The sequence below is a fragment of the Excalfactoria chinensis genome, chromosome 4 (genome assembly GCF_039878825.1).
Source record: "Excalfactoria chinensis isolate bCotChi1 chromosome 4, bCotChi1.hap2, whole genome shotgun sequence".
NCBI classification, from domain to species: domain Eukaryota; kingdom Metazoa; phylum Chordata; class Aves; order Galliformes; family Phasianidae; genus Excalfactoria; species Excalfactoria chinensis.
In genome coordinates this window covers 62,618,690-62,640,198 of record NC_092828.1, presented here as the reverse complement: position 1 = coordinate 62,640,198, position 21,509 = coordinate 62,618,690, and the positions used below count along the sequence as shown (strand labels likewise).

General features: G+C 36.8%; 1 protein-coding gene across 2 annotated transcripts in view; it reads left to right on the top strand.

The window, feature by feature from the left end:
• SH3RF1 (SH3 domain containing ring finger 1) overlaps window positions 1-18,305 on the top strand; it is a 66,709-nt gene extending 48,404 nt beyond the window's left edge. For both annotated transcript variants that reach the window (XM_072336414.1, XM_072336415.1), the window contains exons 7-12: window positions 4,371-4,522; window positions 6,130-6,300; window positions 6,441-6,700; window positions 9,618-9,961; window positions 12,026-12,360; window positions 15,681-18,305. In XM_072336414.1, the coding sequence (XP_072192515.1) occupies window positions 4,371-4,522; window positions 6,130-6,300; window positions 6,441-6,700; window positions 9,618-9,961; window positions 12,026-12,360; window positions 15,681-15,849 (1,431 nt within the window). In that variant the 3' untranslated portion in view covers window positions 15,850-18,305. The remainder of the gene's footprint in view (window positions 1-4,370; window positions 4,523-6,129; window positions 6,301-6,440; window positions 6,701-9,617; window positions 9,962-12,025; window positions 12,361-15,680) is intronic.
• Window positions 18,306-21,509: the final 3,204 nt, after the last annotated feature.

The window sequence follows — 21,509 nt, the reverse complement described above, 5'->3', positions numbered from 1 at the left end:
AGTCTAAACTCTTGCAGTACGGGTGATAGCAGCAGGGACTGTGACCTGGAAAGAATACAGGGATGTTGTCCAGATGTGCATTGAATACAGGCTGAGGGAGCTGGGCTCTTTCAACCAGGAGAATAGAAGGCTTCAGGAAGACCTCACTGCAGCCTTCCTGTACCTGAAAGAAGATTATAAACAGGAGAGAGACCCAACTGTTTGCACGGTCTGATAATGATGGGACAAGGGGGAGAAAGGGGGGAAACTGAAAGAGAGGAGATATAGGTTAGGCAGAAATGCTTAACTCAGAGAGTAGTGAGGCACTAGAATAGGCTGCCCAGAGAAGTTGTAGATACCCCACTCCTGGAGGCATTTAAGGCCAGGTTGGGAACTTGATCTGGTGGTTGGCAACCATGCCCACAACAGGGGTTTGGAACAAGATGATCTTTGAGGTCCGTTCCAACCCAAGCCATTCTGTGATTCCATGAGAATACCATATTTCTGTATTTTTGTTGCATTTATCTACATTCTATTTATGAATCTACAAGTGAAGAGAAGTTCCAGCCTGCTCTTACCTTCTGTAAGACAGATGTGGCTTTTTTAGAAATGTTTTTACCTGTCTTGTTTAGGTAGAAAGTCGCTCTTATAAAATGGTTGAGATGACTTCCTAGCCTCCAAATCTGTGACTCTTCTATCTGCATACAATTATAGGATGACACTTTAATTTATTGCATTGCTTTTTACAGTAGTTCAGAAGATGCCAACTGCGTTCATTTTATTTTGTTCTCTTCTGTATATGATATTTGGTACCAGGAGTTTTATGAGTTGTATGTTACAAATTTGTAGCCAAAACTGACACAAGTAAGAATTGAGTGCTTGTGTTGAATGGCCACATATGCTGTCTGCTGCATGTATCTCATCAGCAAATTTTTATTTGCATCAAGAAAGCCTGTGGTAATTGGAATTTTATTTTACAGCTTTAAACTAGTTCTTTTGCCAGCAGCATGAAACCTCATTTTGAGGTTTGGTTCTTTGAAACTGAAGAAGCTATGAACTGAGACAGACTTCTCATAGATTAGACTTTTGATTGATACTATCACTTGTAGTTTTCTCTGGAACTTCAGGCTACAGCTTTGTCCCTAATAGGGGGATTAATTGATCTTCTCTTCTTGGCTACTGGTGTTTTTGAACTTCGTAGACACTTATTTTATAAAGAACTTCAAATATACTATGAATAGCAGATGTCAAGTTCAATAGTTTCTGGGTGAAAATGGGCACATACAATTATGTAAGCCACATTTAGTTGGGAGGGAGCTCTTGGATGTAGTTTATAAGGCAGTTATCTAATGGAAGGGATCTAGTTGCTGTCATCTTTGCCGAAAAAAAAAAAAAAAAAAGGAAAAAGAAAAAATGAAAGAGGAAGTATGCAACTTGAGCCATTATACAGAAGTAAGGTGAAATAAACCACAGCTAAGTTCATTACATTCATAAGCAGCATAAGAAAAACAGACTAACAACAACAGATAGCTTACCATCCTTTCATTCTGCCTTTATATTCTCTTGAGATGTGGAGTGTGTTTTGGACTGCAGTTGCCCAGATATCCGTATTCCTACCCATTCAAGTTAAATATGTTGTATTTGAAGTAGTGGTGTATGTAAAATAGATGGTCCATATTTGGATTATTTACATTAGTTTACATACTGAAGGTTTCAAAAATTAAAAAACTCCTTCTTTCTGGTTCTGTTTCTTCTCTCATCCACCCACACAAAAATTGCCCTTCTGTGCTGCAGTACATAAGATAGTCTGATCTGTTACTGATGAGACATAAGCTGTGAGAGTTATAGTATACTGATGACTTACAACTCTCTTTCGTGTTGTTCCGGCTGATTCAGTAGTGTGCATCAGGAGGAGGTTTAAACAAGAACTGAATTTAAATCAACAAGTATTCAAATTAACTTTTGCTGGTAAGAAGAAACAGCTGAAAGAAATGATGAGGTTTTATGTGAGAGGCCTGCTCTTGATAGTCAGGGATTTTGCTAAACATGAGCCTTAATTTGTTAGCACTGAAGGGGATTTTGTGAGTTGTATATTTTTTCCTAGGCCTCGTAGTAATGAACATAGTTAATTTTTTTTCCACTGCTTTGCCTTTTGTTTGGGTGAGGTGATGGCTGGTCTGCAGCTGACTGATACAGGAATGAAGCCTCCATATATTTAAGATCAGCAATATATGCGAGTTTCTAGAACATACTGAAAAGCACAGTTTGAAATTTTTTATATAAATATCAAATTGTGTATAGTGTTCCATCTTTCAATTAAGAAACCATCATTCTTCAGAGATGCATGTAAGATGCCATTTTATGCTGAAAGTACATTCACTGTGTGATGAGTAGTTGCAGAAAGCTTCATTTTTATTTTTTTTTTAACCAACTCAACTGCCTGATATTAAAAATACTTAAAATTATTTTGATACGTATATTTTATTAAATCGTATGGGACTTGCATATATTCTTTCACAAAATGCTGACTATGGAGACCATCAAAACTAGCTTGTGCTAAAGGTAGATATGTTTTCTCAATAGCTACAATAGTAGCTAAGTGTTGGAAAGCTTACTGAAAATTTGGCTAGAGCATTTGGGGCCATTTTATTAAATCATAGCAGTGCTAGCAGAGAAGCAGTTGCATTCTAAAGCCTATCAGGTAGTTTGTTTAGATTTCTGAGTATTTGCTCAGTCTTTAGAGGTTTAATTGGGCTGTGGCTCACTGCAGGTTTCATTACCATAGTAATAGACATGGGTAGGGGAGCAGAACCTGAATGGAGCAAAATAAAATGGAGGTGAGAATGTGCCTGTATTGCTGCTAAAAATTCTATCTATATTAAGTGATCTGTTAAGTACAACACCAAGCACTTATAGCTTTAGAGATGCAGGAAGTATGAAATAGTGATGCCTTGGTGCATGGATGCATATAAAGATTTCCAGCTGATCATCTCTTATGTGAATTTACAGATTCCACCATATGTAGCTGAATCTGCATTCCCCCAAAAAAGATTTGAATTTATATTATTTAGAGCAGTTGTCTAAAAGTAGTTGCTTACATTCAACTTGCAGTTGCAGTTTACCTTTCTATTCATATCTAATTAAGCATAAGAAGTTTGATAGAAATTATGATTGCTGTGAGAGACTGTTTTCTCCAGGTTTTGTACTGTTTAATACTTCGCTGTGTCTTGATTGACTGAACTAGCCTTACATTGTCATCTTTTTATTAACACTCACAAAATGCAGTGAGGTACTAATCCCACAGTGCAGGACTACTTTGTCTGTACCTTTTTGTTTAGGAAAACAACAGGCTTTTAGGAGTAGGCTGTTTGAGGGGAATTAAAATTACTTTCAATGCATTTATATGCAGATGTACTGAGCGAGCCAGGCAGCGTTTCAGTACATTTTGTTAATTTCTATTTCTGTGGTTTCTTTTAGATCTCAGTCGGCATGAGTTAAGAGTATTAAAGATTGATTTTAGTCTGAGATCATGTATGAAATGAATTCTGTTTTACATTTTGAAGTATGTGAGGTTTTTTATTTGTTTGTTGTAATATAAATAATTATTTTTGGGAGGAGGAAAGAAAAGTTCTGCTTTTCTGAGACAATTTTCCCAGGAGTGTCAGTACACAAGCTCCTAAAAGATTGTCTGAGGCTTTATAGAGTAGAAGGTAACAATTGCTCCATCGAGTCTCAAAAGGCATAGAATCCTGTAGGCAGAACCCCTGTTAATATCTGCCTGTAAAGGAACTTTGCCTTTTTACTGGAGTGTTTGTTAAAGATTACCAATCTTGATAATACTGAATTTCAAAAGGTAACCCTTTAAACTAGAAGAATAAGTGAAAGCAGTAACAATAGCTCAGTGGCTATGATCTCATATTGTGCTTGCTTTTTGTTACCCATACATCAAAAGAAATTTTCCCCCAAAAGAAGGGTGGTTTGGGGTGCAGTGCTCTCAAATGGTATATTATGTTTCAGCTTCAGGTTACAAAAACAATAATGTTTTGAAGTACAGTCAGCAGTAGGATGCAGAATCAGCCTCCTGGAAGGCTTTTGAATTTCCATTAAGTCCTATCCTAAAGATGTTATAGTTAGAAACAATGCCATCAGTTTTTCCTTCAAGATTATTTGTCCTTTGCTTAATTATCTGCCAAGACTTCAAGATCTAGACTAGAAAAAGCAAAATACAGGCAATCCAAACTCTGTATGCAACAGAAGGTAGCGGAATGTTGAACTTTACTGGGTTTTTTTGTATGCTTTCTTCTGTAGCATATCATTTGTTTGATGAGTTGAATCAGCTGGAAAAAATATTGATTTTTTTTTTTTTTTTGTTTTTCCTCTCAAAATATCAGAATATGAATCCCCCACTTCCACCACCACCTCTCTCTGCTGCAATTGTTGCATCAGCCTCTTCTGGACCTCAGCCTGCAGGTGTAATTCAAAGGTCTGCATCAGGATCAGCTGACCAAATGGCACATTTAAGACCACAAACTCGTCCAAGTGTGTAAGTAAGATTGAAACATTCTGCCATCAGAAAGATGCTATGTGATCAGGAACTTCATTCTGTAATTACTTCATGTCAGCTGGTTATGTTCTGCTAAAATTCCCAGAAAGTCACACGTACTATTTTAAACAAAAGCAGCAAGGCATACATAATGACGATATCCTCAGATGGCCTTAGCACTGAGTGTTATTTATGTCTTAAGTAAATATCATCAGCTGATGCCATTTGTTAAAAAAAACAAAACAAAACAAAAAACTCACTTCAAAAATATAAAGCATTTGTCATGCAGAATATGAATGAATCCTGAAGTTAGTGACGAAGACTGTATAGCTTGCAAATGGCAAACAGTGGAGTGAATTTATTCAGTGTTTTCTCTTATGAGTGGAATGAAAAGACTGTTCTCATATGGAATAATTCATGCTAAAATATAGAAATGCTGTTCCTCATTTAGTCTGTTATATTAGCATGTCATTGTCAATCTGCTTGTGTAAGTTGCAATTGAAATTTGATTGAGGATTCTGCAGTTCAGTTAATTACTGGGTGTCAGTTTGAAATGAAGGCAGAAAGCTGCTAGTTAGTGTTAGTATTTTCACGCTTATACAAGCAAATGTGCATGATCCTTCTGGTTGAAAATATTTTGTATATTAACACAAACTTGTGATAACATCTTTCTTGAAAACTTCATTGTAAGCAGTTTGGAGAATAAGAATGGGGGAGGAAAAAAACAACAAAATTAAGGAGTCGTTGAGCCATTTGATAGGACACATATGAATAATGCAAGGACCATTATTGTCCTGTCTTTGTATTTATTGTGTCAGGTTTTCTTCCTCTCAAAAGAGGACCAATCTTGTGTAGCAGGTGCATCTGGATTTGGGCTGTTTCTTTGGTGTCAAGCATTTTTAGCACTGCTTCTTGTGGATCATTATTGCTTAGTGCCGCTAACCAAGTTCTATCTCATTTATTCCCATCCTCCATCTTCAAAGGATTGCTTTATTTGAGGATGCTAATGAAATTTGGAATGATTTAACTAAAAGGGAAGTTAATGAACACCAATTAAAGCACATCATTTGCTTTCCTGCAGAGGTTTGTTACAGGACTTGAGACGCACACAGTTTTCCACAAGTATCTTTCTTAAAAAAAAAAAAAGAGTAAAACATTTCTCAACTCTCACTGTAATTTGTGTTGTATTATACAATAATGCTACTTTGCAAGGAAGAAAAGAAACTTTAAAAGGTTAATAACTGCTAGGTAATTTACCTGTGAATGTCAAGTCCTCCTAAAACTTGGCATGTCGTGTATTAGAAGCAGTGTAGTGAGAGAGGTGGGTTTTGGTGGGATCTGCAGCTCATCAACACCTATTTAATTAAGAACAGTGAATTAAGAAAGTGGTCATTTTTACTGGAAGTAATGTACACTACAGTAAACTGTAATTAGGAGAATATTTTTAAATGGTCATTTTGATATTGACAAATTTCTGCTTCAATATTTCAACAATGTGATGGGCCTTTTCTACCACATCTTCTCATTTTTGACTCACTGGTTCAGAAATGCAAGTGATGTTTTTAACTGTTTTAGTTTTAACAACTACATCCACTTTCCTGTCTCAGATATGTTGCTATATACCCTTATACTCCTCGAAAAGAAGATGAACTGGAACTGCGGAAGGGAGAAATGTTCTTAGTGTTCGAACGCTGCCAAGATGGCTGGTTCAAGGGGACTTCCATGCATACGAGCAAGATTGGTGTTTTTCCTGGCAATTATGTTGCTCCAGCTACAAGGTATATTTTTAAATGGGTATCTAAATAGGTTTTCTAGTTTGAGGTCCAAAATGATCGTGTATTTAAGTCTAAAGCTAGGTACTGGAAGACGAGTGTCAGTATTCATTGTGTTTCAACATTTTGTTGTTAAATTTTGACAGGACAGTGACAAGTGCATCGCAAACGAAAGTTCCCATGTCTACTGCTGGTCAAACAGGACGAGTGGTAACTGTGGTCAGCCCTTCCACTGCTAGTGGGACATCTCAGAAGCTCCAGGGGAATGGTGTGGCAGTGAACTCTAGCACTGTACCCACAGCTGTGGTTTCTGCAGCACATATCCAAACTAGCCCACAAACCAAGGTTCTTATGCACGTGACAGGACAAATGACAGTCAACCAGGCTCGCAACGCAGTTAGAACAGGTAAAAGAAAAAATTGAAAACAAAATCTTTGTATGTGCATTAGTATCTTCATGGTAAAACTGCTGGGGTCTGTCTGAGCAGGTGGAATGAGACAGGATGTTGGGTTTCTTAAGCGTATTTTAAGTGGTCTTCTAGAGCTGAATACTACATAGAATTCCAGTGTAACTCTCTGAATTGCTTAATCTTTTATTATTTCCCTCCAATCAATTGTATGCACATACATACTGCTCCTGTTGGAAACTTATATATGGGTGCCTTAGTGTTGGATTTACTTTTTTATTCCAACAGTACCTAGAATGGAGGCATTCAGTGATCTCCCCTACTCATGCACAGTTCATATGGTAATAAAAAACAACAGGAGGAAAACTGGTAGCTTATTTTTTCGTGTTAACAGCATACAGATAATTGCATAACTTCAGATTACTGTACACCAGCAGTTACTTTTATATTATCTCTGATTATCTTTGAAAATTTCTAGAATTCATTCTTTTTTTTTTTTTTTTTCTTTTAGAATAGGAATTGCAAATGGTATAATTTGTTATCAATTTAAGGATGATTGTTCCTTATTCTCTCAGTATCCATGGACTTGTGGAGCCTGTCCTTCCTTCAGAATCATGCAACTTCCCAAACATTTTACATAAGCTCAGATATCAGCACTGGGTCTGTTTTTGAAGGCAGGATCCGTGTATATGTCTTTAGATACCGTGTCTCCTTAATTGGCCCATCTTCTTACAGTCTGATCTTAGGCTGAAACAGATGCAATAATCCTTTGTTACAACTTTATTATTTACTTCTGGATTTAAAAAAAAAAAAAAGAATAACACCAGGTGCTATTGGCAGGCGGTAAGAGAAACTAAGCAAAACATGTGTACTTTCTTGCCTCTCAGGCACAGGTGGTTCCTACTTTAAATCCTTTTGAGCTGTCGAGAAGCTTGCAAGTGACTGTGCAAAGGAGAAAGCTCCTGTGGGCTCCGAAGGCTTTTCTGTCTCTACACCTCTATTATTTTGCCAGGATGAATAAGCTCTTGTCGTTTATTCAGCTGGAAAACATGACAGCATGCTGCCCACCAACTTCTTAGGTCCCAAATGGTAAATTCAGAGCAGCAGGACTCTCTTCATTGGAAACTTAACGTTGGATTGTGATGTAAAAGTATACTGTTCAGTCACATCTGTAGATCTGTTCCTTGTAAGGGCTTGTTAAACTAGAAGCAATAATGGCTGCTTTATATTCAAATGTTAGAGAGAACTATGTAGTCAGTATCTGAAATGTGATCATCTTGAGCTTTTGCTCTCTTGATGAGGCTTCACAGGCTAATGCTGCAATTTGTAGGGCTCTTTTTCAGTTTCTGTTTAACTTAGGACTTTGAGGATCATTCTTCAAATTATTATTGTGCCAGCAAAGACAATTGGTATCTGAGTAGTTTGTGTTCCTTAACTGAATGGAACTGGGAAGGAAATATATATTATACCTGTTCCATTAAAGGATGAACTGTATAGAAATAGAGGAACTTCAGGTTCCTACCTGCAGTTACAGTTCAGAAAACAAAGCCAGAAAGCAATCCCATACTTGTACTCCATTGATTGCATGCAAGCATAGGCATAACTTGAAAAAGAGCAGGTACTTGCAAGAAAACTGGCTTTATCTCGTGAACAAAAGGCAGTTAATAATTGTTGGATTTTTTGTTGTTTTTTTGTTCCATGCTTTTTTTTTTTTTTTTTTTTTTTTAATAAAAAGCTTCTGCTTTTGGTTTTAGGCTGGCTTGCATTCTTGTCATCTTTCTTTAAATGTTCATGATACTTAGATCTGATATGGTGGGAGACATCACATGTCAAAAAGTATATGTAGCATTTAGCTGCTTTCTTTTTAATTAAGAGCTTGTGTTTCTTATCTCTGAGACTGTAATTGGATATAATGCTTACTGTAGTATTGTTATATCAAACTTATGAGCCGTGTCAGTCTTCTCTAAATACACTGTTGGTACAGTCTACCAGGGGAATTTGTAGAGGGGAGATGGAAGAGAGGAAAGCACTAGAGGCTTGATTTCAGGATATTACTTCTGTAACAAGCCTGGAACTCTAAATTATATCTGAAAAATCAAAATGAATCGATGTACTTGAGAAGTGCATGCACCATAGCAGTGGTACAGAGATACCCAACCTGTTTAAGTGAGCTAGAGCATATATTGTTGACACTGTTACTGTAACAGCAGTGTTGCTTCTTGGAAAAGATAAATTCATGTAGAGATCTGTGCTTTGAAGCTGGGCTGCAGCCTGGGTTGATATATTCATTGCTCTGCCGCTCTCTGACTTCCAGTGTAAATGTTCCTTTTATTTCACCAGGGGTATGAGGAAATCCATTTCTATATTTAAACATCCCAAGAGACAATAGCATGTTTTCAGAAATCCACTCATAGCAGTAATTGCTGCTGTACTTACTGTTTGAAGGACCCACTAAGTCTGTTGTGGATTTTGTTTAGGGAAAACAATCCAATTATATTTTTAGCAGCTTCTGTAAAGGAGTATTTCTTTCTGCATTGTTTTATGTGCACTGGCAACTATGTAATAAAGAACAAACAAATTCCAGGCAGTATTTATCTAGCTCTTGTGAACTAAAATGAAAGCTTTGCGTCACTTTTTGCCTGTGAAGTACTTTGCTTAGTGGCTTGGACATCTCCACAGTACCTGCAGTGCTGTTAATCTTCCTGTTGCATATTGGTTCAAATAGATTACTACACGTATGCTGCTCTGTTACTAGATAGATTTGATGCTGTGTAAGATGTTGTTATGGTAATATAAATGGAAGTGATACAGTAGGAAGAAAACTTCTTCAAAATCAACTAGTTGAAAGACAGTGACAGTGCCTCATTTTTTGCATGCCTTGTGCAAAGTTAACTCTCATATTATCCTTTTGTTCTAGTTGCTGTACACAATCAAGACCGGCCTACAGCAGCAGTCACACCCATACAAGCACAAAGTCAAACATGCCTTATTCCTGCAGCTGTGATTATTCCCCACCATTCTGTTGCCTCCCAGCAGCTCCAGTCCCAGCTTCCAAATACTGCTGCTTATGTCACAGCTGTGAATGTGAACCGTTCAGCCATCCCACTGGCATGTGCAGCAGCTTCTTTGAATTCTCCCAACATTGCTGCTTCATCTTTGGAGGGAGATATAAATGGGAGAACTGTGAACACTCACCCCATAGCTCCTGTGTCTCAAGAGAGCTCTCTAGCAGCTGGTGGAAGTGCTGCTAAGGATGTCAAGGTGCGTAGAGAATCAAATCACTCCCTTGAATGCTCCAGTTTTCTTCATGCACACTTCTTAGAGATCTGTACTTTTTTCTTACCTTTGCTGAGTAACAGTGCTATAAGGTTTACAAGGCTTAGCCTGAAACTCAGGCAGCCCATTCATGGCCATTCAAGAATAAGGAGAGGTAAAATACAGAGCAGACACTGGAGAAGGGTTAAAATAGAGTAGATGGCTCATGCTGTTATTTGGATGAAAAATGGTGAGTTGAGTATGTTCAGAAGAGCTGACTGACTGCTGGAATTTTAAATAATTTCTATTCTGGACTGGAAGCCAGGTTGCTGGATACCCAAGGATGTTGCATGGTTAGCAAATGTTATCTGTAAGTATCTCTAAACTTACGTATTAATGTGGTAATGGAGGGGGGAAAAAAAAAGAGTAAATCAAAAAGGACCATTAAAAGTTCAATCTAAAGAAATAAAATTCGTATTTAGTCTTAATCATTGTTCCTTTAGGTTGGATAAATGAGTAGAAAGGATAAATTTGTCTTCCTTGTTTAGAAGACACACAGGTTATGCAACATGTGTTACAAGCAGTGGTCGTTGTACAAAGGAAAAAGAAAGCTGAAAATCCAGACCTAACGTTTCTTTTTAAATCGATGGTCAGTCCAGCAATTCCATTTTTCTTTTTTCCCATTTGAAGTACTTTGTGTCCACGTTCATTTTTACTGTCCAACAGTGTCACTATGTTATGTTGTTGGCAGAAACATTCCAACAAATTTCTGACCATTTTTGTTTTACAGTTGTTGAGTATTTGAAACCCTTCCCCCCCCCAGTTTTTTCTTTCACAACTTCCTTTAGATCTCAAATGTTTTAGGCATTACCGTCCTACTTTTCACCCACATACTCTTCTTAATGAAGTTTATGAGGTTTTTAATGATTATAGGCTGTAACAGTAATCTCACCCCCTTTTTAATTATTTTTGTTGGTTATTGTTAAAGGTAGAACTTTTTTTAAACAACTTTCTGCTGTACCATCTGAAAGCAGACCAAGGTGCCTTTAGGAAGGACTTATAAAGAATAGATTTAGAGTTCAAGGTGAAAGATGCTAATGTATTTGGACTATGCCAATTCCTTTGAGTTTCTCTTTTTCTTTTCCATTTCGTACACAGCAGATCATTGCTGAAATAGCTTGAAGTTATTAGAGACTTGGAAAAAAGACAGAGGATTTTTCATTCACAGTTGACCAATTTCACTGCATCCTAAGCTGTAATAAAAGTCTCACATTTCTTAGCTTTTCTCTTTCTGTGGTTAGCTTATAGCTTATTTTTGTCTTCAGGGCTTACAATCTGGCACTTCTCATAAGCACTAAATTCATTTAGTCAAAGAGTTGGTGAGACGATCGCTGCCACACCCCTTAAAAAAAAAATCAAAACAGCAACACACAAGAAACACAAAAGCAGCTTAAATAATTCCCTTCAGGGTGAGTCCTAGTCTTCAGGGATTCCTGTCTGGACAAGCGAAAAGAATGTTTAGAATTCTTCTAGCAGAGCAGCAAAACACAATACGTTCCCCTTGTGTCAAATCTTTGCTAAATCATGAAGGTCTTCCCTTACTGAAGGAAAATGAATAAAAGACACTTACTGAAGCAGCAGCCTCCAGGGCAGACTTTTCTCTCTGCTTGGTCTGAGATAACATGGAAGTTTCTAGGAAGGAATACAGAGTTAGCTACTAGCTGTTTTACTTTCTGGATTCCCCTCTGTGGGTCTCTAATGACTCCCTCCTTTTTGTAGACAACTTTTTGGTCCACTGACATTGACTTTTAAGGTTAGCCTTAACTTACCTTAACTAAGCAAAAGTGCTTAGCTGGTTTATGATGTGAATGAGTTACTGTCCTTCTCTTCAGAGTTTTAGTAATTCTCTTTTATGATTTTCATAATTGTCTCTTGTAATGATTTCTACAATATCAAGCATTTCTTCATTACTAAGTCTCCTCTGGACAAGGTGGCATCTGTAAGAGGGAAGTGTTTAGCTCTTTGTAGAAAACCTTTGTTCTGAAATGAGGCACTGCCCTTTGCTTACAGAAAGAAAAAAAGGGTTTGCTGAAACTGCTTTCTGGAGCATCCACTAAACGTAAGCCACGGTTGTCACCTCCATCGTCTCCAACTCTGGAGGTTGAGCAAGGAGCCACAGAGTTAGTTCTGCAAGGTGCAGTTGGGCCAGAGCTTCCATCAGCAGGAGGTCATAGCAGAGCTGGAACCTGTCCGACTGACTGCGAGGTCTCTGGGCCGACACAGGAGATGTTGCAGCGGAAAACGAGTTCCCTGGATTCTGCTGTTCCGATAGCACCACCACCACGGCTGCCTTGCTCATCCCTGGGTCCAGTCTTGAATGAGTCCAGGCCTCTTGTCTGTGAAAGGTGAGTTATCCTCAGCCCCAAAACTTAGGCAAATCAATAAAAAATTGCACTCTGTGCTGTTCTCCCTATATTAGAATTGCTAGCAGGTCTTCAAAATGCTGAGATCTTGCAAAAACTAAGTTTGGTCTTCTAACAGTGCTTTATATACTTACCAACCAACTCTAAGGTTTATATTTGTTTGCTTTCGGTTACTTTAAAGTTTTGGTGTAAGTAGATAGTAAAATACAGTGATCTAGTCTTGGAATGAGAACTGAAATAGGTCTCTTTTGCCAAACATTAACGTTACAGTTTTGTGTATAGAATTATCAAGTTAGACCTTCAGAATTATTAGCAGTATTTAACTACCAACCCAAACTGATGCTGAATAAGTAATTTATCCCTGTGTAACTTAAATTGTTGCAGAGGTACTTTTCCTACGTGATTTCCTTGTTACTATGCACTGCATATAGGAACTGTTAGGGTAGCCTCTACATCTTGACAAGTGAGACTAAAACAAAGTGCACAGTTGTCTGGTAAAAGCCAGGCCCGTTACTTTTAAAGTTCAATCACCTTCCTTTAATGTCCACCCAATATGTTCAGATTTCAAAGCCTTGGGAGGTTGCAGGAACTGAGAAGGAAGAGGCAGTTTTCTAACTACTGTTTCTTACTACTACCCTTGAAAATAGACAAGCAGTGTGAAGACTATTGAAGGATTTTTGTTATTTTATTATTTTTTTTTTCATGGTAGCTACATGCAGGGGAAAAAAAACAACAGTAGGGTTGCAGTTTAATTGTTCTAAACTCAATCCTGCTGACATGTAGAGTTTGTTCTAGTGCTACTAACTCATGATATGTGGGCATACCAGTGTGCTTCGAGTCTCACTGATCTTAAGCTACATCCTTGTACTAAGAGCAAGGCAGTATATGCATCACTTTCTTTTATTTGACTTCTGTCATACCTTTAACATTATTTAAAAATCTATTACTGTTTTTATGCAGTTTTCTTTGAGGAAAATTTCTATTTTTTTCATGTAACTGTATTCTTCATATTTAGGGAAGTGATAATCACTACCAGAGAAGTACTACCACAGATTTGTTCTCTCTGCCACTTACACAGAGTTACTATATTTTATGTCAGTGTCTATAAACAGAATTTCATATGGATTCTCTTTGTGCTTTTCAGGGCAGGTTTAATACTTTTTTTGTTAATGTGCTTCTGTCTCTTTTTCTGTTTCCCCTAGGCCGCATTACTTGTGATGCTTAATAGAACTGTATACTTGTGTCTTACACTGTACTCTGTCTTCAGAGAAACCTGTGGACATGAATCAGTGTTATTAGTTCTAGGGAGGGATGTGTAGAGAACTCACCATATCTTCAGTTAAAATTTTGGGAAAGGGGTGGAAAATAGTAATGAAAGAAACCTCAAAAAGAGCTAGAGAGCAGAGAAATCCCCTACTATCATTGTTCTGCTCTTACATATCACAATTCCAATCAGAAGCTACAGCCTGGCTGGAAAAGAACCACAACAGTACTCTATTCTGACTTTGGAGAATAATTATTAGTGTTCAAGTCTGTTTTCAAAGTTGACAGGAGGATTTAGGAGTTATGTTCTGCATGAATAAGAAGCAAAAGTGCCTGAATCAACTCTGAAAAGCACTTGAAGCACTTGAAAATATTTCTCTGATTCTGAGTTTTCCCCAGAGTGTTGCCTTCGTTTAAAACATGGGAATGCATTCTTCACTGTAATCCCACTGTTTTTCCATTCAGTAAAATTGCCAAGTTCTCTTACAGTGTATTTAATGTGTGTTCTGTAGAAATTTGAAGTAAAACTCAAACCACTAAAGAGCTTGTTTCCATTCATACAGAATAAATGGATTAACAGATTTGAGAGTACACAGGCTCTTTGTGGCATGGATTGGCAGATATATACTTTGATACCTGTAACCATTTCTTAAAAGGAAGGGAAAGATGGTGGCATTCCCTTCCATCTTAGTACTGCTGGTCTTTGTAGCAAACAAGCAGTTTGCTTCCCATTGCTATACTTACTCTTCTCCAGTGAGCTAAGTTGTTTGGCTGTTGGCATTCACTCTCCTTCATGTCTTCATTAGAGAACTGATTATATCCCAATATGATTTGCTATACATAGATCTCCCAAGATACTTTAACTATTTACACATTGCTGCTACCCTTTTCTGAACACTTTTAGAGATGCAGACAGACTTAATTTCTGTTATAATATGTCCTTAAGAAGTACGCAGTACTTTAATCTTTCTGTGTTTCAGTATCACAGAATTAACTGATGTTATTAGGGGTGTATTGAGCTATAGTCAGTATTTTGACTTCAACAGATTATTAATTTGTTGTTTTTCTCTTAAACAACAACAGCAGCAAGAACCTTAATAAGTGCAGTGTTCTGATTTTAATCAGAAACTAGATTTTGTCCAACACATCCCATAGCACTGCACTGAAGGCCCTCTAACCTTAGAAGCTTTTGAATTCTGCTGTTATCTGTTGATTTTATTCAGCTTCAGCATGCAGCCATTACTGATTGTGTAGCTAGAAACTCAGCTATGATAATTTTCTATAGAGCTATAACATGTAACTTTTAGGGTTATTTGAACTCTTGTCATCACAGCAGAGCCCAAATATAGAAGAGTATTAGAAACCTGTACAAAATGCGTAAAAAAGTGATTTTACTGTGGAAAAACAGGAAAAATACATTGTTATCAGCTGAGTGCTAAAGGAAATCGTTGGGCTGAACACTTGTAAAAATGTTCATTTTTAATGAAGTAGTGCACAAATTGTGCAGCTGTTTAGTTAAGACGACACGCATTCTCTTCCTGAAAAGCTCTAAGATAAACAAAAGTAATTAAAACCAAAAGCAAATTAGTAGATTTTCTTTGTTGCTTCTTTCTGTTCTTTGCACGCTTCCTTAAGAGCATTCCCTGGGATAACATCATGTTAAACATATAGTTACTAAATTATGTTCAATTTCTGTTCTGAATGCTTTGATTATAGTTGAATTGTTTTTGCTGGAAGAGTCTCAAGCTTATTTTCATAAACGTGCCTACAGTTTTCTCCCGTTACTTGCCTTTTTAGTTTAGTTTTACAGGAGTCGTAGTTACAAAAAAATCTAATAGGAGATGCATACTTTTAACTTAGATTCATTACATTATTATTATTATTTTCTGTTCAAGATACTTTTAACAGTTCTAGACAGTTTCTTGATAAGCTTGAACACAAATAGGGATATTTAATAAGCATTGGTTTAAAAAAAAAACAAACCAGAACTACCAAGCTTTTTTACTGTTGTTTTTGGATTTTTTTCCCCTATCAAACAGGTACAGAGTTGTGGTATCCTATCCTCCTCAGAGTGAAGCAGAACTTGAACTTAAAGAAGGTGACATTGTATTTGTACATAAAAAACGTGAGGATGGCTGGTTCAAAGGCACTCTGCAACGGAATGGAAAAACTGGCCTTTTCCCCGGCAGCTTTGTAGAGAACGTTTGAGAGAATTGATTCCAAGAGCTTCAAATCATATCGTACTGTAAAGTAGCACAAGTATTTTACCGGAAAAAGCACAGTCATGAAATGTTTTCAAATGACTGTAATGTAAACAAAAATATACATATTTTTACAGTGTCTATAGCACAATTACACCAGCAAACAAAGAAGATGAAGGCATCTGCTGGTTTTATCACTTTCGATTCTTGAGTGTAATGTGTGCCTTGTACTGTCTGATTTATTATATAGAACTTTTCTCCCCACGTATGTTACATAAATGAAAAATTGTTTACAAGGCTGTAACTAATTTATTGTTTTGTTTGTTTTTTTTTTAAACTTGAATTTTGTGTAATAGTTAAAAATCTTGTGACTATGATTTTAACAAATTATTAATTTATGAAAGAATAGCTAAGGGGAAGCTGGATTCTCTCCTTATGAGCAAGCAATTATATCTGATAAAGAGTCTCCTGTTTATCCTCTGGACATTTTTCCCCTGCAGTGTTTAACAGTGGAGTAAGTCTCTTGTATGAGTTAATATTGAATGGTGGTGATGTGGCGTCAAATAGAATTTGCCAAGTGGGGGAAAAATTGTGTTTTGTTCTTTGGATGGAGGAAAAGAAAGTCAGTGGTGTTCTTGAGCCTAGTTCTACTCTTTCATAAATCACACAAGTGGAGTAATGTTTCCAGGAGGCAAAGATGTATGTGGAAAAATGATTGAAATTGAACCATCCCAAGGTTAGAGCCTTCTCAAAGTTAGGAAGGAAGAAATTTAAGAGTGTTGATGACAATTTCCCTCTACCTTCTGATTCTTAATAACTGGGCTGTTCAAACAAAGCTTAGCTTTGTATATTTGGCCTTTTTTTTGGGGGGTGGGGGTGTTTCGTGCTCAGGATCCAACAAAATTGGAGGGAATGTTAAAGCCCAGTACTTAGAAGAATAATATCTTGAAAACACCTGTTTGATAAGACAGAATATGAAAATAAAATTATAAGTTGTACTTGCTGTCTAAAAACGCCTAAGAAGTGTAATTTGATGTTTTCTTCTCAAACTGATCTGCATGGCCAAGAGGTGTTTTACAGTGTCTGAGCAATAGTGGTGGTAAGTGATACACTCGTGTTAAAGTAAAGGCTGTATGAAACACTGTGAAAATTTTACTAACGTCTTAACGTCATTTCTACTTTGGTATGTTCTGACCTTTTCTTTGTCTTGCATGTGTTACTCAGTTCCTGCAGTAAAATAGCTGTGCATGATTGGCATTTTCCTTTTCAATTACCTGTTACTGGGTTATTTTGCTCTGAAAGTTTCCCAAAAGCCACTTGACCAAAACTAGTGATAGGCTCACTTTCAACCAGAGAAGGTGTCCAGTGTTTGAATCATTAATAAAACATTTTTATTTCCTTGCAGCTGATGGATATAAAGAACGCAGCCTGCAAGGAAAACGTTAAGTCTTTCAGGGTTCTGATTTTCCTTTTTTGATTGTTGAAGTTCAGTTGTGATTTTTTGCAAGACGACTGAGCACCATCATCTCCAGTTAAATTTGATGTAATTTGGCTGTTACTTGGCACTTTACAAAGGGAAGCCAGTAGTGTGATTTGGTATCACACAGTATGTAGAAAGCGATGAACAAATACACAGCAATGTGTTAAATCCTTATTTTATTTTTTTGAAGTTATGCGTTGAAAAATATCAAATGTTAATGACAAGGATTCTTTGCCATTATCATGTAGTATCATTGTGATGGTCTTAAAGATAAGAAAAAATATATATCTATAAATATATGTAGTTGAACATGACAGCATTCCCAAATTAACTGTCTCTCTGAAACACTGTATAAATCAGTTTTTGTGCTTTTTAATATTTTTAAATAGTTTACTTGAATATTCATGTAATATATAAAGGTTTTGTGAAACAAATTTTTAGTTAGAAAGGAGCTGATAACGGCTTTTGTCAGCATAAATTGGCACTAGTGTGTCATAATATCCTTATTTTGAAAAATGTAGTGCATTTTATATTAAAGACTACTAAAGGTTAATTTTTTTCTATTTCTGCTCTCCATATTTTAAACTAAGTGACTAAGTTACCTCTGTTAATAGATTTTCATGGTGTAAAGTCAGTAAAAAATCAGCTGTTAACCCAATAGTTCTGTTAGATGGCATACGGTTTTAATTTTTTTAACAATAAATGTTTGTAGAAAGGGCTTATTACATAGCAGTGCAATGACAAAATGCAGTTATCCTGCCTTTTTTTGTGATCTTTTAGGAGTTATCTTTTTGGTATTGGCTTGGGATGAATTCAGTGTCGAAACAGACAAACCCTGTGCATTTGCTTTGTGTAATTCCATACATGAAAATTTTTGTAAGGTATTTTATATTAATGTTTGAAGTTCAGTGAATGTTAAGTGTTTGATTTACTATGTTAAACTTCCAATCGTAATAAATATTTTCTTAGCAAACGTCTGAATCAAAATGTGTTTGCAAACATTGAACATCAATTTCTTGTACAGAATTTGACAATAAAATTACCAGAACTTAATTTTAGAGTTTATAGGAGGGTATTTCTGCTCATAGAGGAAGTTTACAGATTCCATAGTGTTGGAAGCTTGGGATGATTAATTTTATGCAAAAATTCTAGAGAGACCTGATGGCTGATGTTTTCCATTTCCTTATTTCTGCAGGCAACTTCAGAACATGTAGGTAAATTCCATCTCAGTCAGATCATGACTGATTCATTTGCTCTAGCTCTCGTTATGTCAGGAGTTAAGAACTGTTTTCCCTAGAGGATGAAGTGTCTAGTGTAGTGTGTGTATTGAAGGAGAGTCCCCAGCTCTAAGTTTAAAGCAGCTACAGTAACTTTCCCTGAGGGCAGAGGTGTTGGGTGGTAAGAGGCTCCTTTCCCCTGAAGAAGTTTGCAGTCAAACAGTAAAGCCTAACTAGACCTTCTTGATTCAGATGAGTTCACTGTTCTACAGGTAGCCGATGGAGGAAAACATCTAGAGGGTTTAGAAGTGATGCCAAGAAGAGACAGCATTGCTAGAAATGGAGAATAGATATTATTGAATAACAGTTTGTTTTTTTTCCTACAGAATTGTGATCAGACATCAGTGTGTCCATAGGAGGAAAAAAAAAAACAAAAAACAACCCACAAAAAATCCTGGTAAGAAGTAAAACTGTTTCTTTGGATTTGAGGGATTTTATTGTTGCTTTGCTTTTGTGTTGTAATTATTGAGTAATTCTAACGTGTACAACGTTTGGATTGCCAGAGGTGCCTAAAATCCTATTCACCCTCACTTCATTGTTTCTGCCTTAAAGTAGTGATGCCAGTAGCTTTGCATAGGCTCGAGAATGTGGCTTCTTAGCATCCTAGCTTTTTTGGTAGAGCTGGCTAAGTATTTAACTGGATAGCTCTGTCCAGTAGCTTTAAGCAAGGGTGTTCAAAGGTGCATATTGACTTGAACTAAACAGAAGAAGACATTTGTCTATTTCAAAACCTTTATTTTTAAAAACTGTGACACTATGGTCTCTCTTATGTATTTTTACAACAAATAGTGATGGTTTTATAGGACATGCCAATGCACCCATCTTTTGGGGATTCTTACCATGATTCTCAAATACATGTATATCTCAGGTTGCTGTAAAATGCTTTCTTCCTGCATTGTGGTAGACAGTTAATGGTAGATCTTAGACTGTCTGGAACTTGGCTTGAGCAAAACCAATGTTGCTTTTCTTTTGAACGATTTAATCATTTACCAGCTGGTATATTCAGCATACAGTTATATAAAAGAATAAGAGCTGAGAATGGTGATGGTGGAAGATGAGGACCCAGACATTGTGAGGAAGGAGTTAGAAGACCTGTAAATGGCACCTGCCTCTTACCTGACGTGTTGTGTTAGTGGTATAACATCTGTTTTCAGGATCCAGCTCTGTGAAAGGAACAAAGAGGCACTTGAAAGTTTAAGACTGAAAATGCATCTCTTGATCTTTACATAGTCTCTTAAGCTTGTGTTTGTTTGCATGTGTCTGAAACTACTACTATTCTGGTTGGCCTGAACTTGCATTATCATTCTTACGTCAAAACACATTTGAAATCCCAAATTTCAGATAATTCTTGAATTATCTGAAACACATCTGGTGGATGTGCTCTGAGAATAAGTATTGCACTGAGTACTGACTTAAGTTTAAAAAATAAAAATCTGGCCACAAAAAACACAAGAGGAGTTACAGGTTGTTGTTAATAAACAGTGGTAGTATTTGCTTATAGTGTAGTCTATATGGTATGGTGATATTTGAGGGTTGCCTTTGGAAATAGTATGGATATGATGAAGTCATAGTCCACAGTGTTATCCAAATTCCTCTTACTTTCTAGAGGACAAACTTGTTGAGACCCATGAAGTTGGCAGCTGCTCCTAAAAACCTGAGGTCTCATATTTTGAACCTCAGTTTCTTCATTTGCCAAACTGACAGTTCCAGTTCTTGTGAAGTCTGTCATGCTGAGCCTGTTTTGAATGTAAATGCTCACTTTTTAGTGAACTTGCTGATAAATTCTAAACATTTATGTGTTCCTCCAAACATGATCATCAGCTGGAACATTTAAACCCTTCTCCTAGAGAAGTCTCCTATGGACTTATTATGCGAGTGAGAGTCTTAGCAGATTTTCTGGACATTTGAAATGCACTTTGATTGATATCAGCCTGCTACAAGGAACAAAACAAGTATGAATTTAAAATAAATAGTCTGCCATGTGCAGAAGCCATTGAGAATGTAACATGTGTTATGTGTGCCTATCAAATCATGGGAATTACACTGAATGTAATGTTAGCAGATATCAGAAAATACTATTTATCTGTTCTTTCTACTGTTCTCTTTCCTCCCAGCTGTATTATTTTGCTCAAAATAGAAGTGGCAAAATCATTTCTTAACTTCTTTGCTGTTCCTACTCAGTGGATAAAAACAACTTAAACACAGTAACATTAGCCCCAAATTTCAATTACTCACAGTTATAACTAGCTTGTAAAAATTCCTCTTAGCACATCTAAATGAATAGTACTCAGCCACCCTCTGCAACTGACTCAAATGCCTGTATTATGGTCCTGTTTATATGGCTCACAGAACACAAAGGCCTTCAGATGTTTGCATCTGGTAGTTAAATCAAAACCGATTCAGGAGATGTGCCCAAATTGTAGCTACGTTTTAATTTCAAAGTGCTGGGAACAGCGTGTACAGACCAAGGAGTAGAAATTGGGCACAGAAAGAAAAAATAAAATAATAATAATTAAAAAAATACACTGTATTACGAAGGCAGAAAGAAGAATGTCAGGATTTTAATATATCTGTGCAGGTGTTTAACATCTCTGCTGTCTTAGATGCAACCCCACTCCACAAATCAAGTGGACTTTGATTCCTCCTGCTTCAGGTCCCCCACCCCCACCCTTTTACACACAATTCCCAGAAAGGAAGGCTGTATAAGCCTTTAAAACATCCAAATTCTTTGGCACTGCAATACATGGTTGTACTCTCAATTACTGCTAATCAGTGCTACTTCATTGATTTCATTAAATTTTGCTGGCATACACTGAATGTGCCTCCTGCTGTTAAATAGTTGTGGAAAATATCTTCCCTGAAGAAATGACTATATCCGGAAGAAACCAAGCTTGTTGATTGTCATACTTG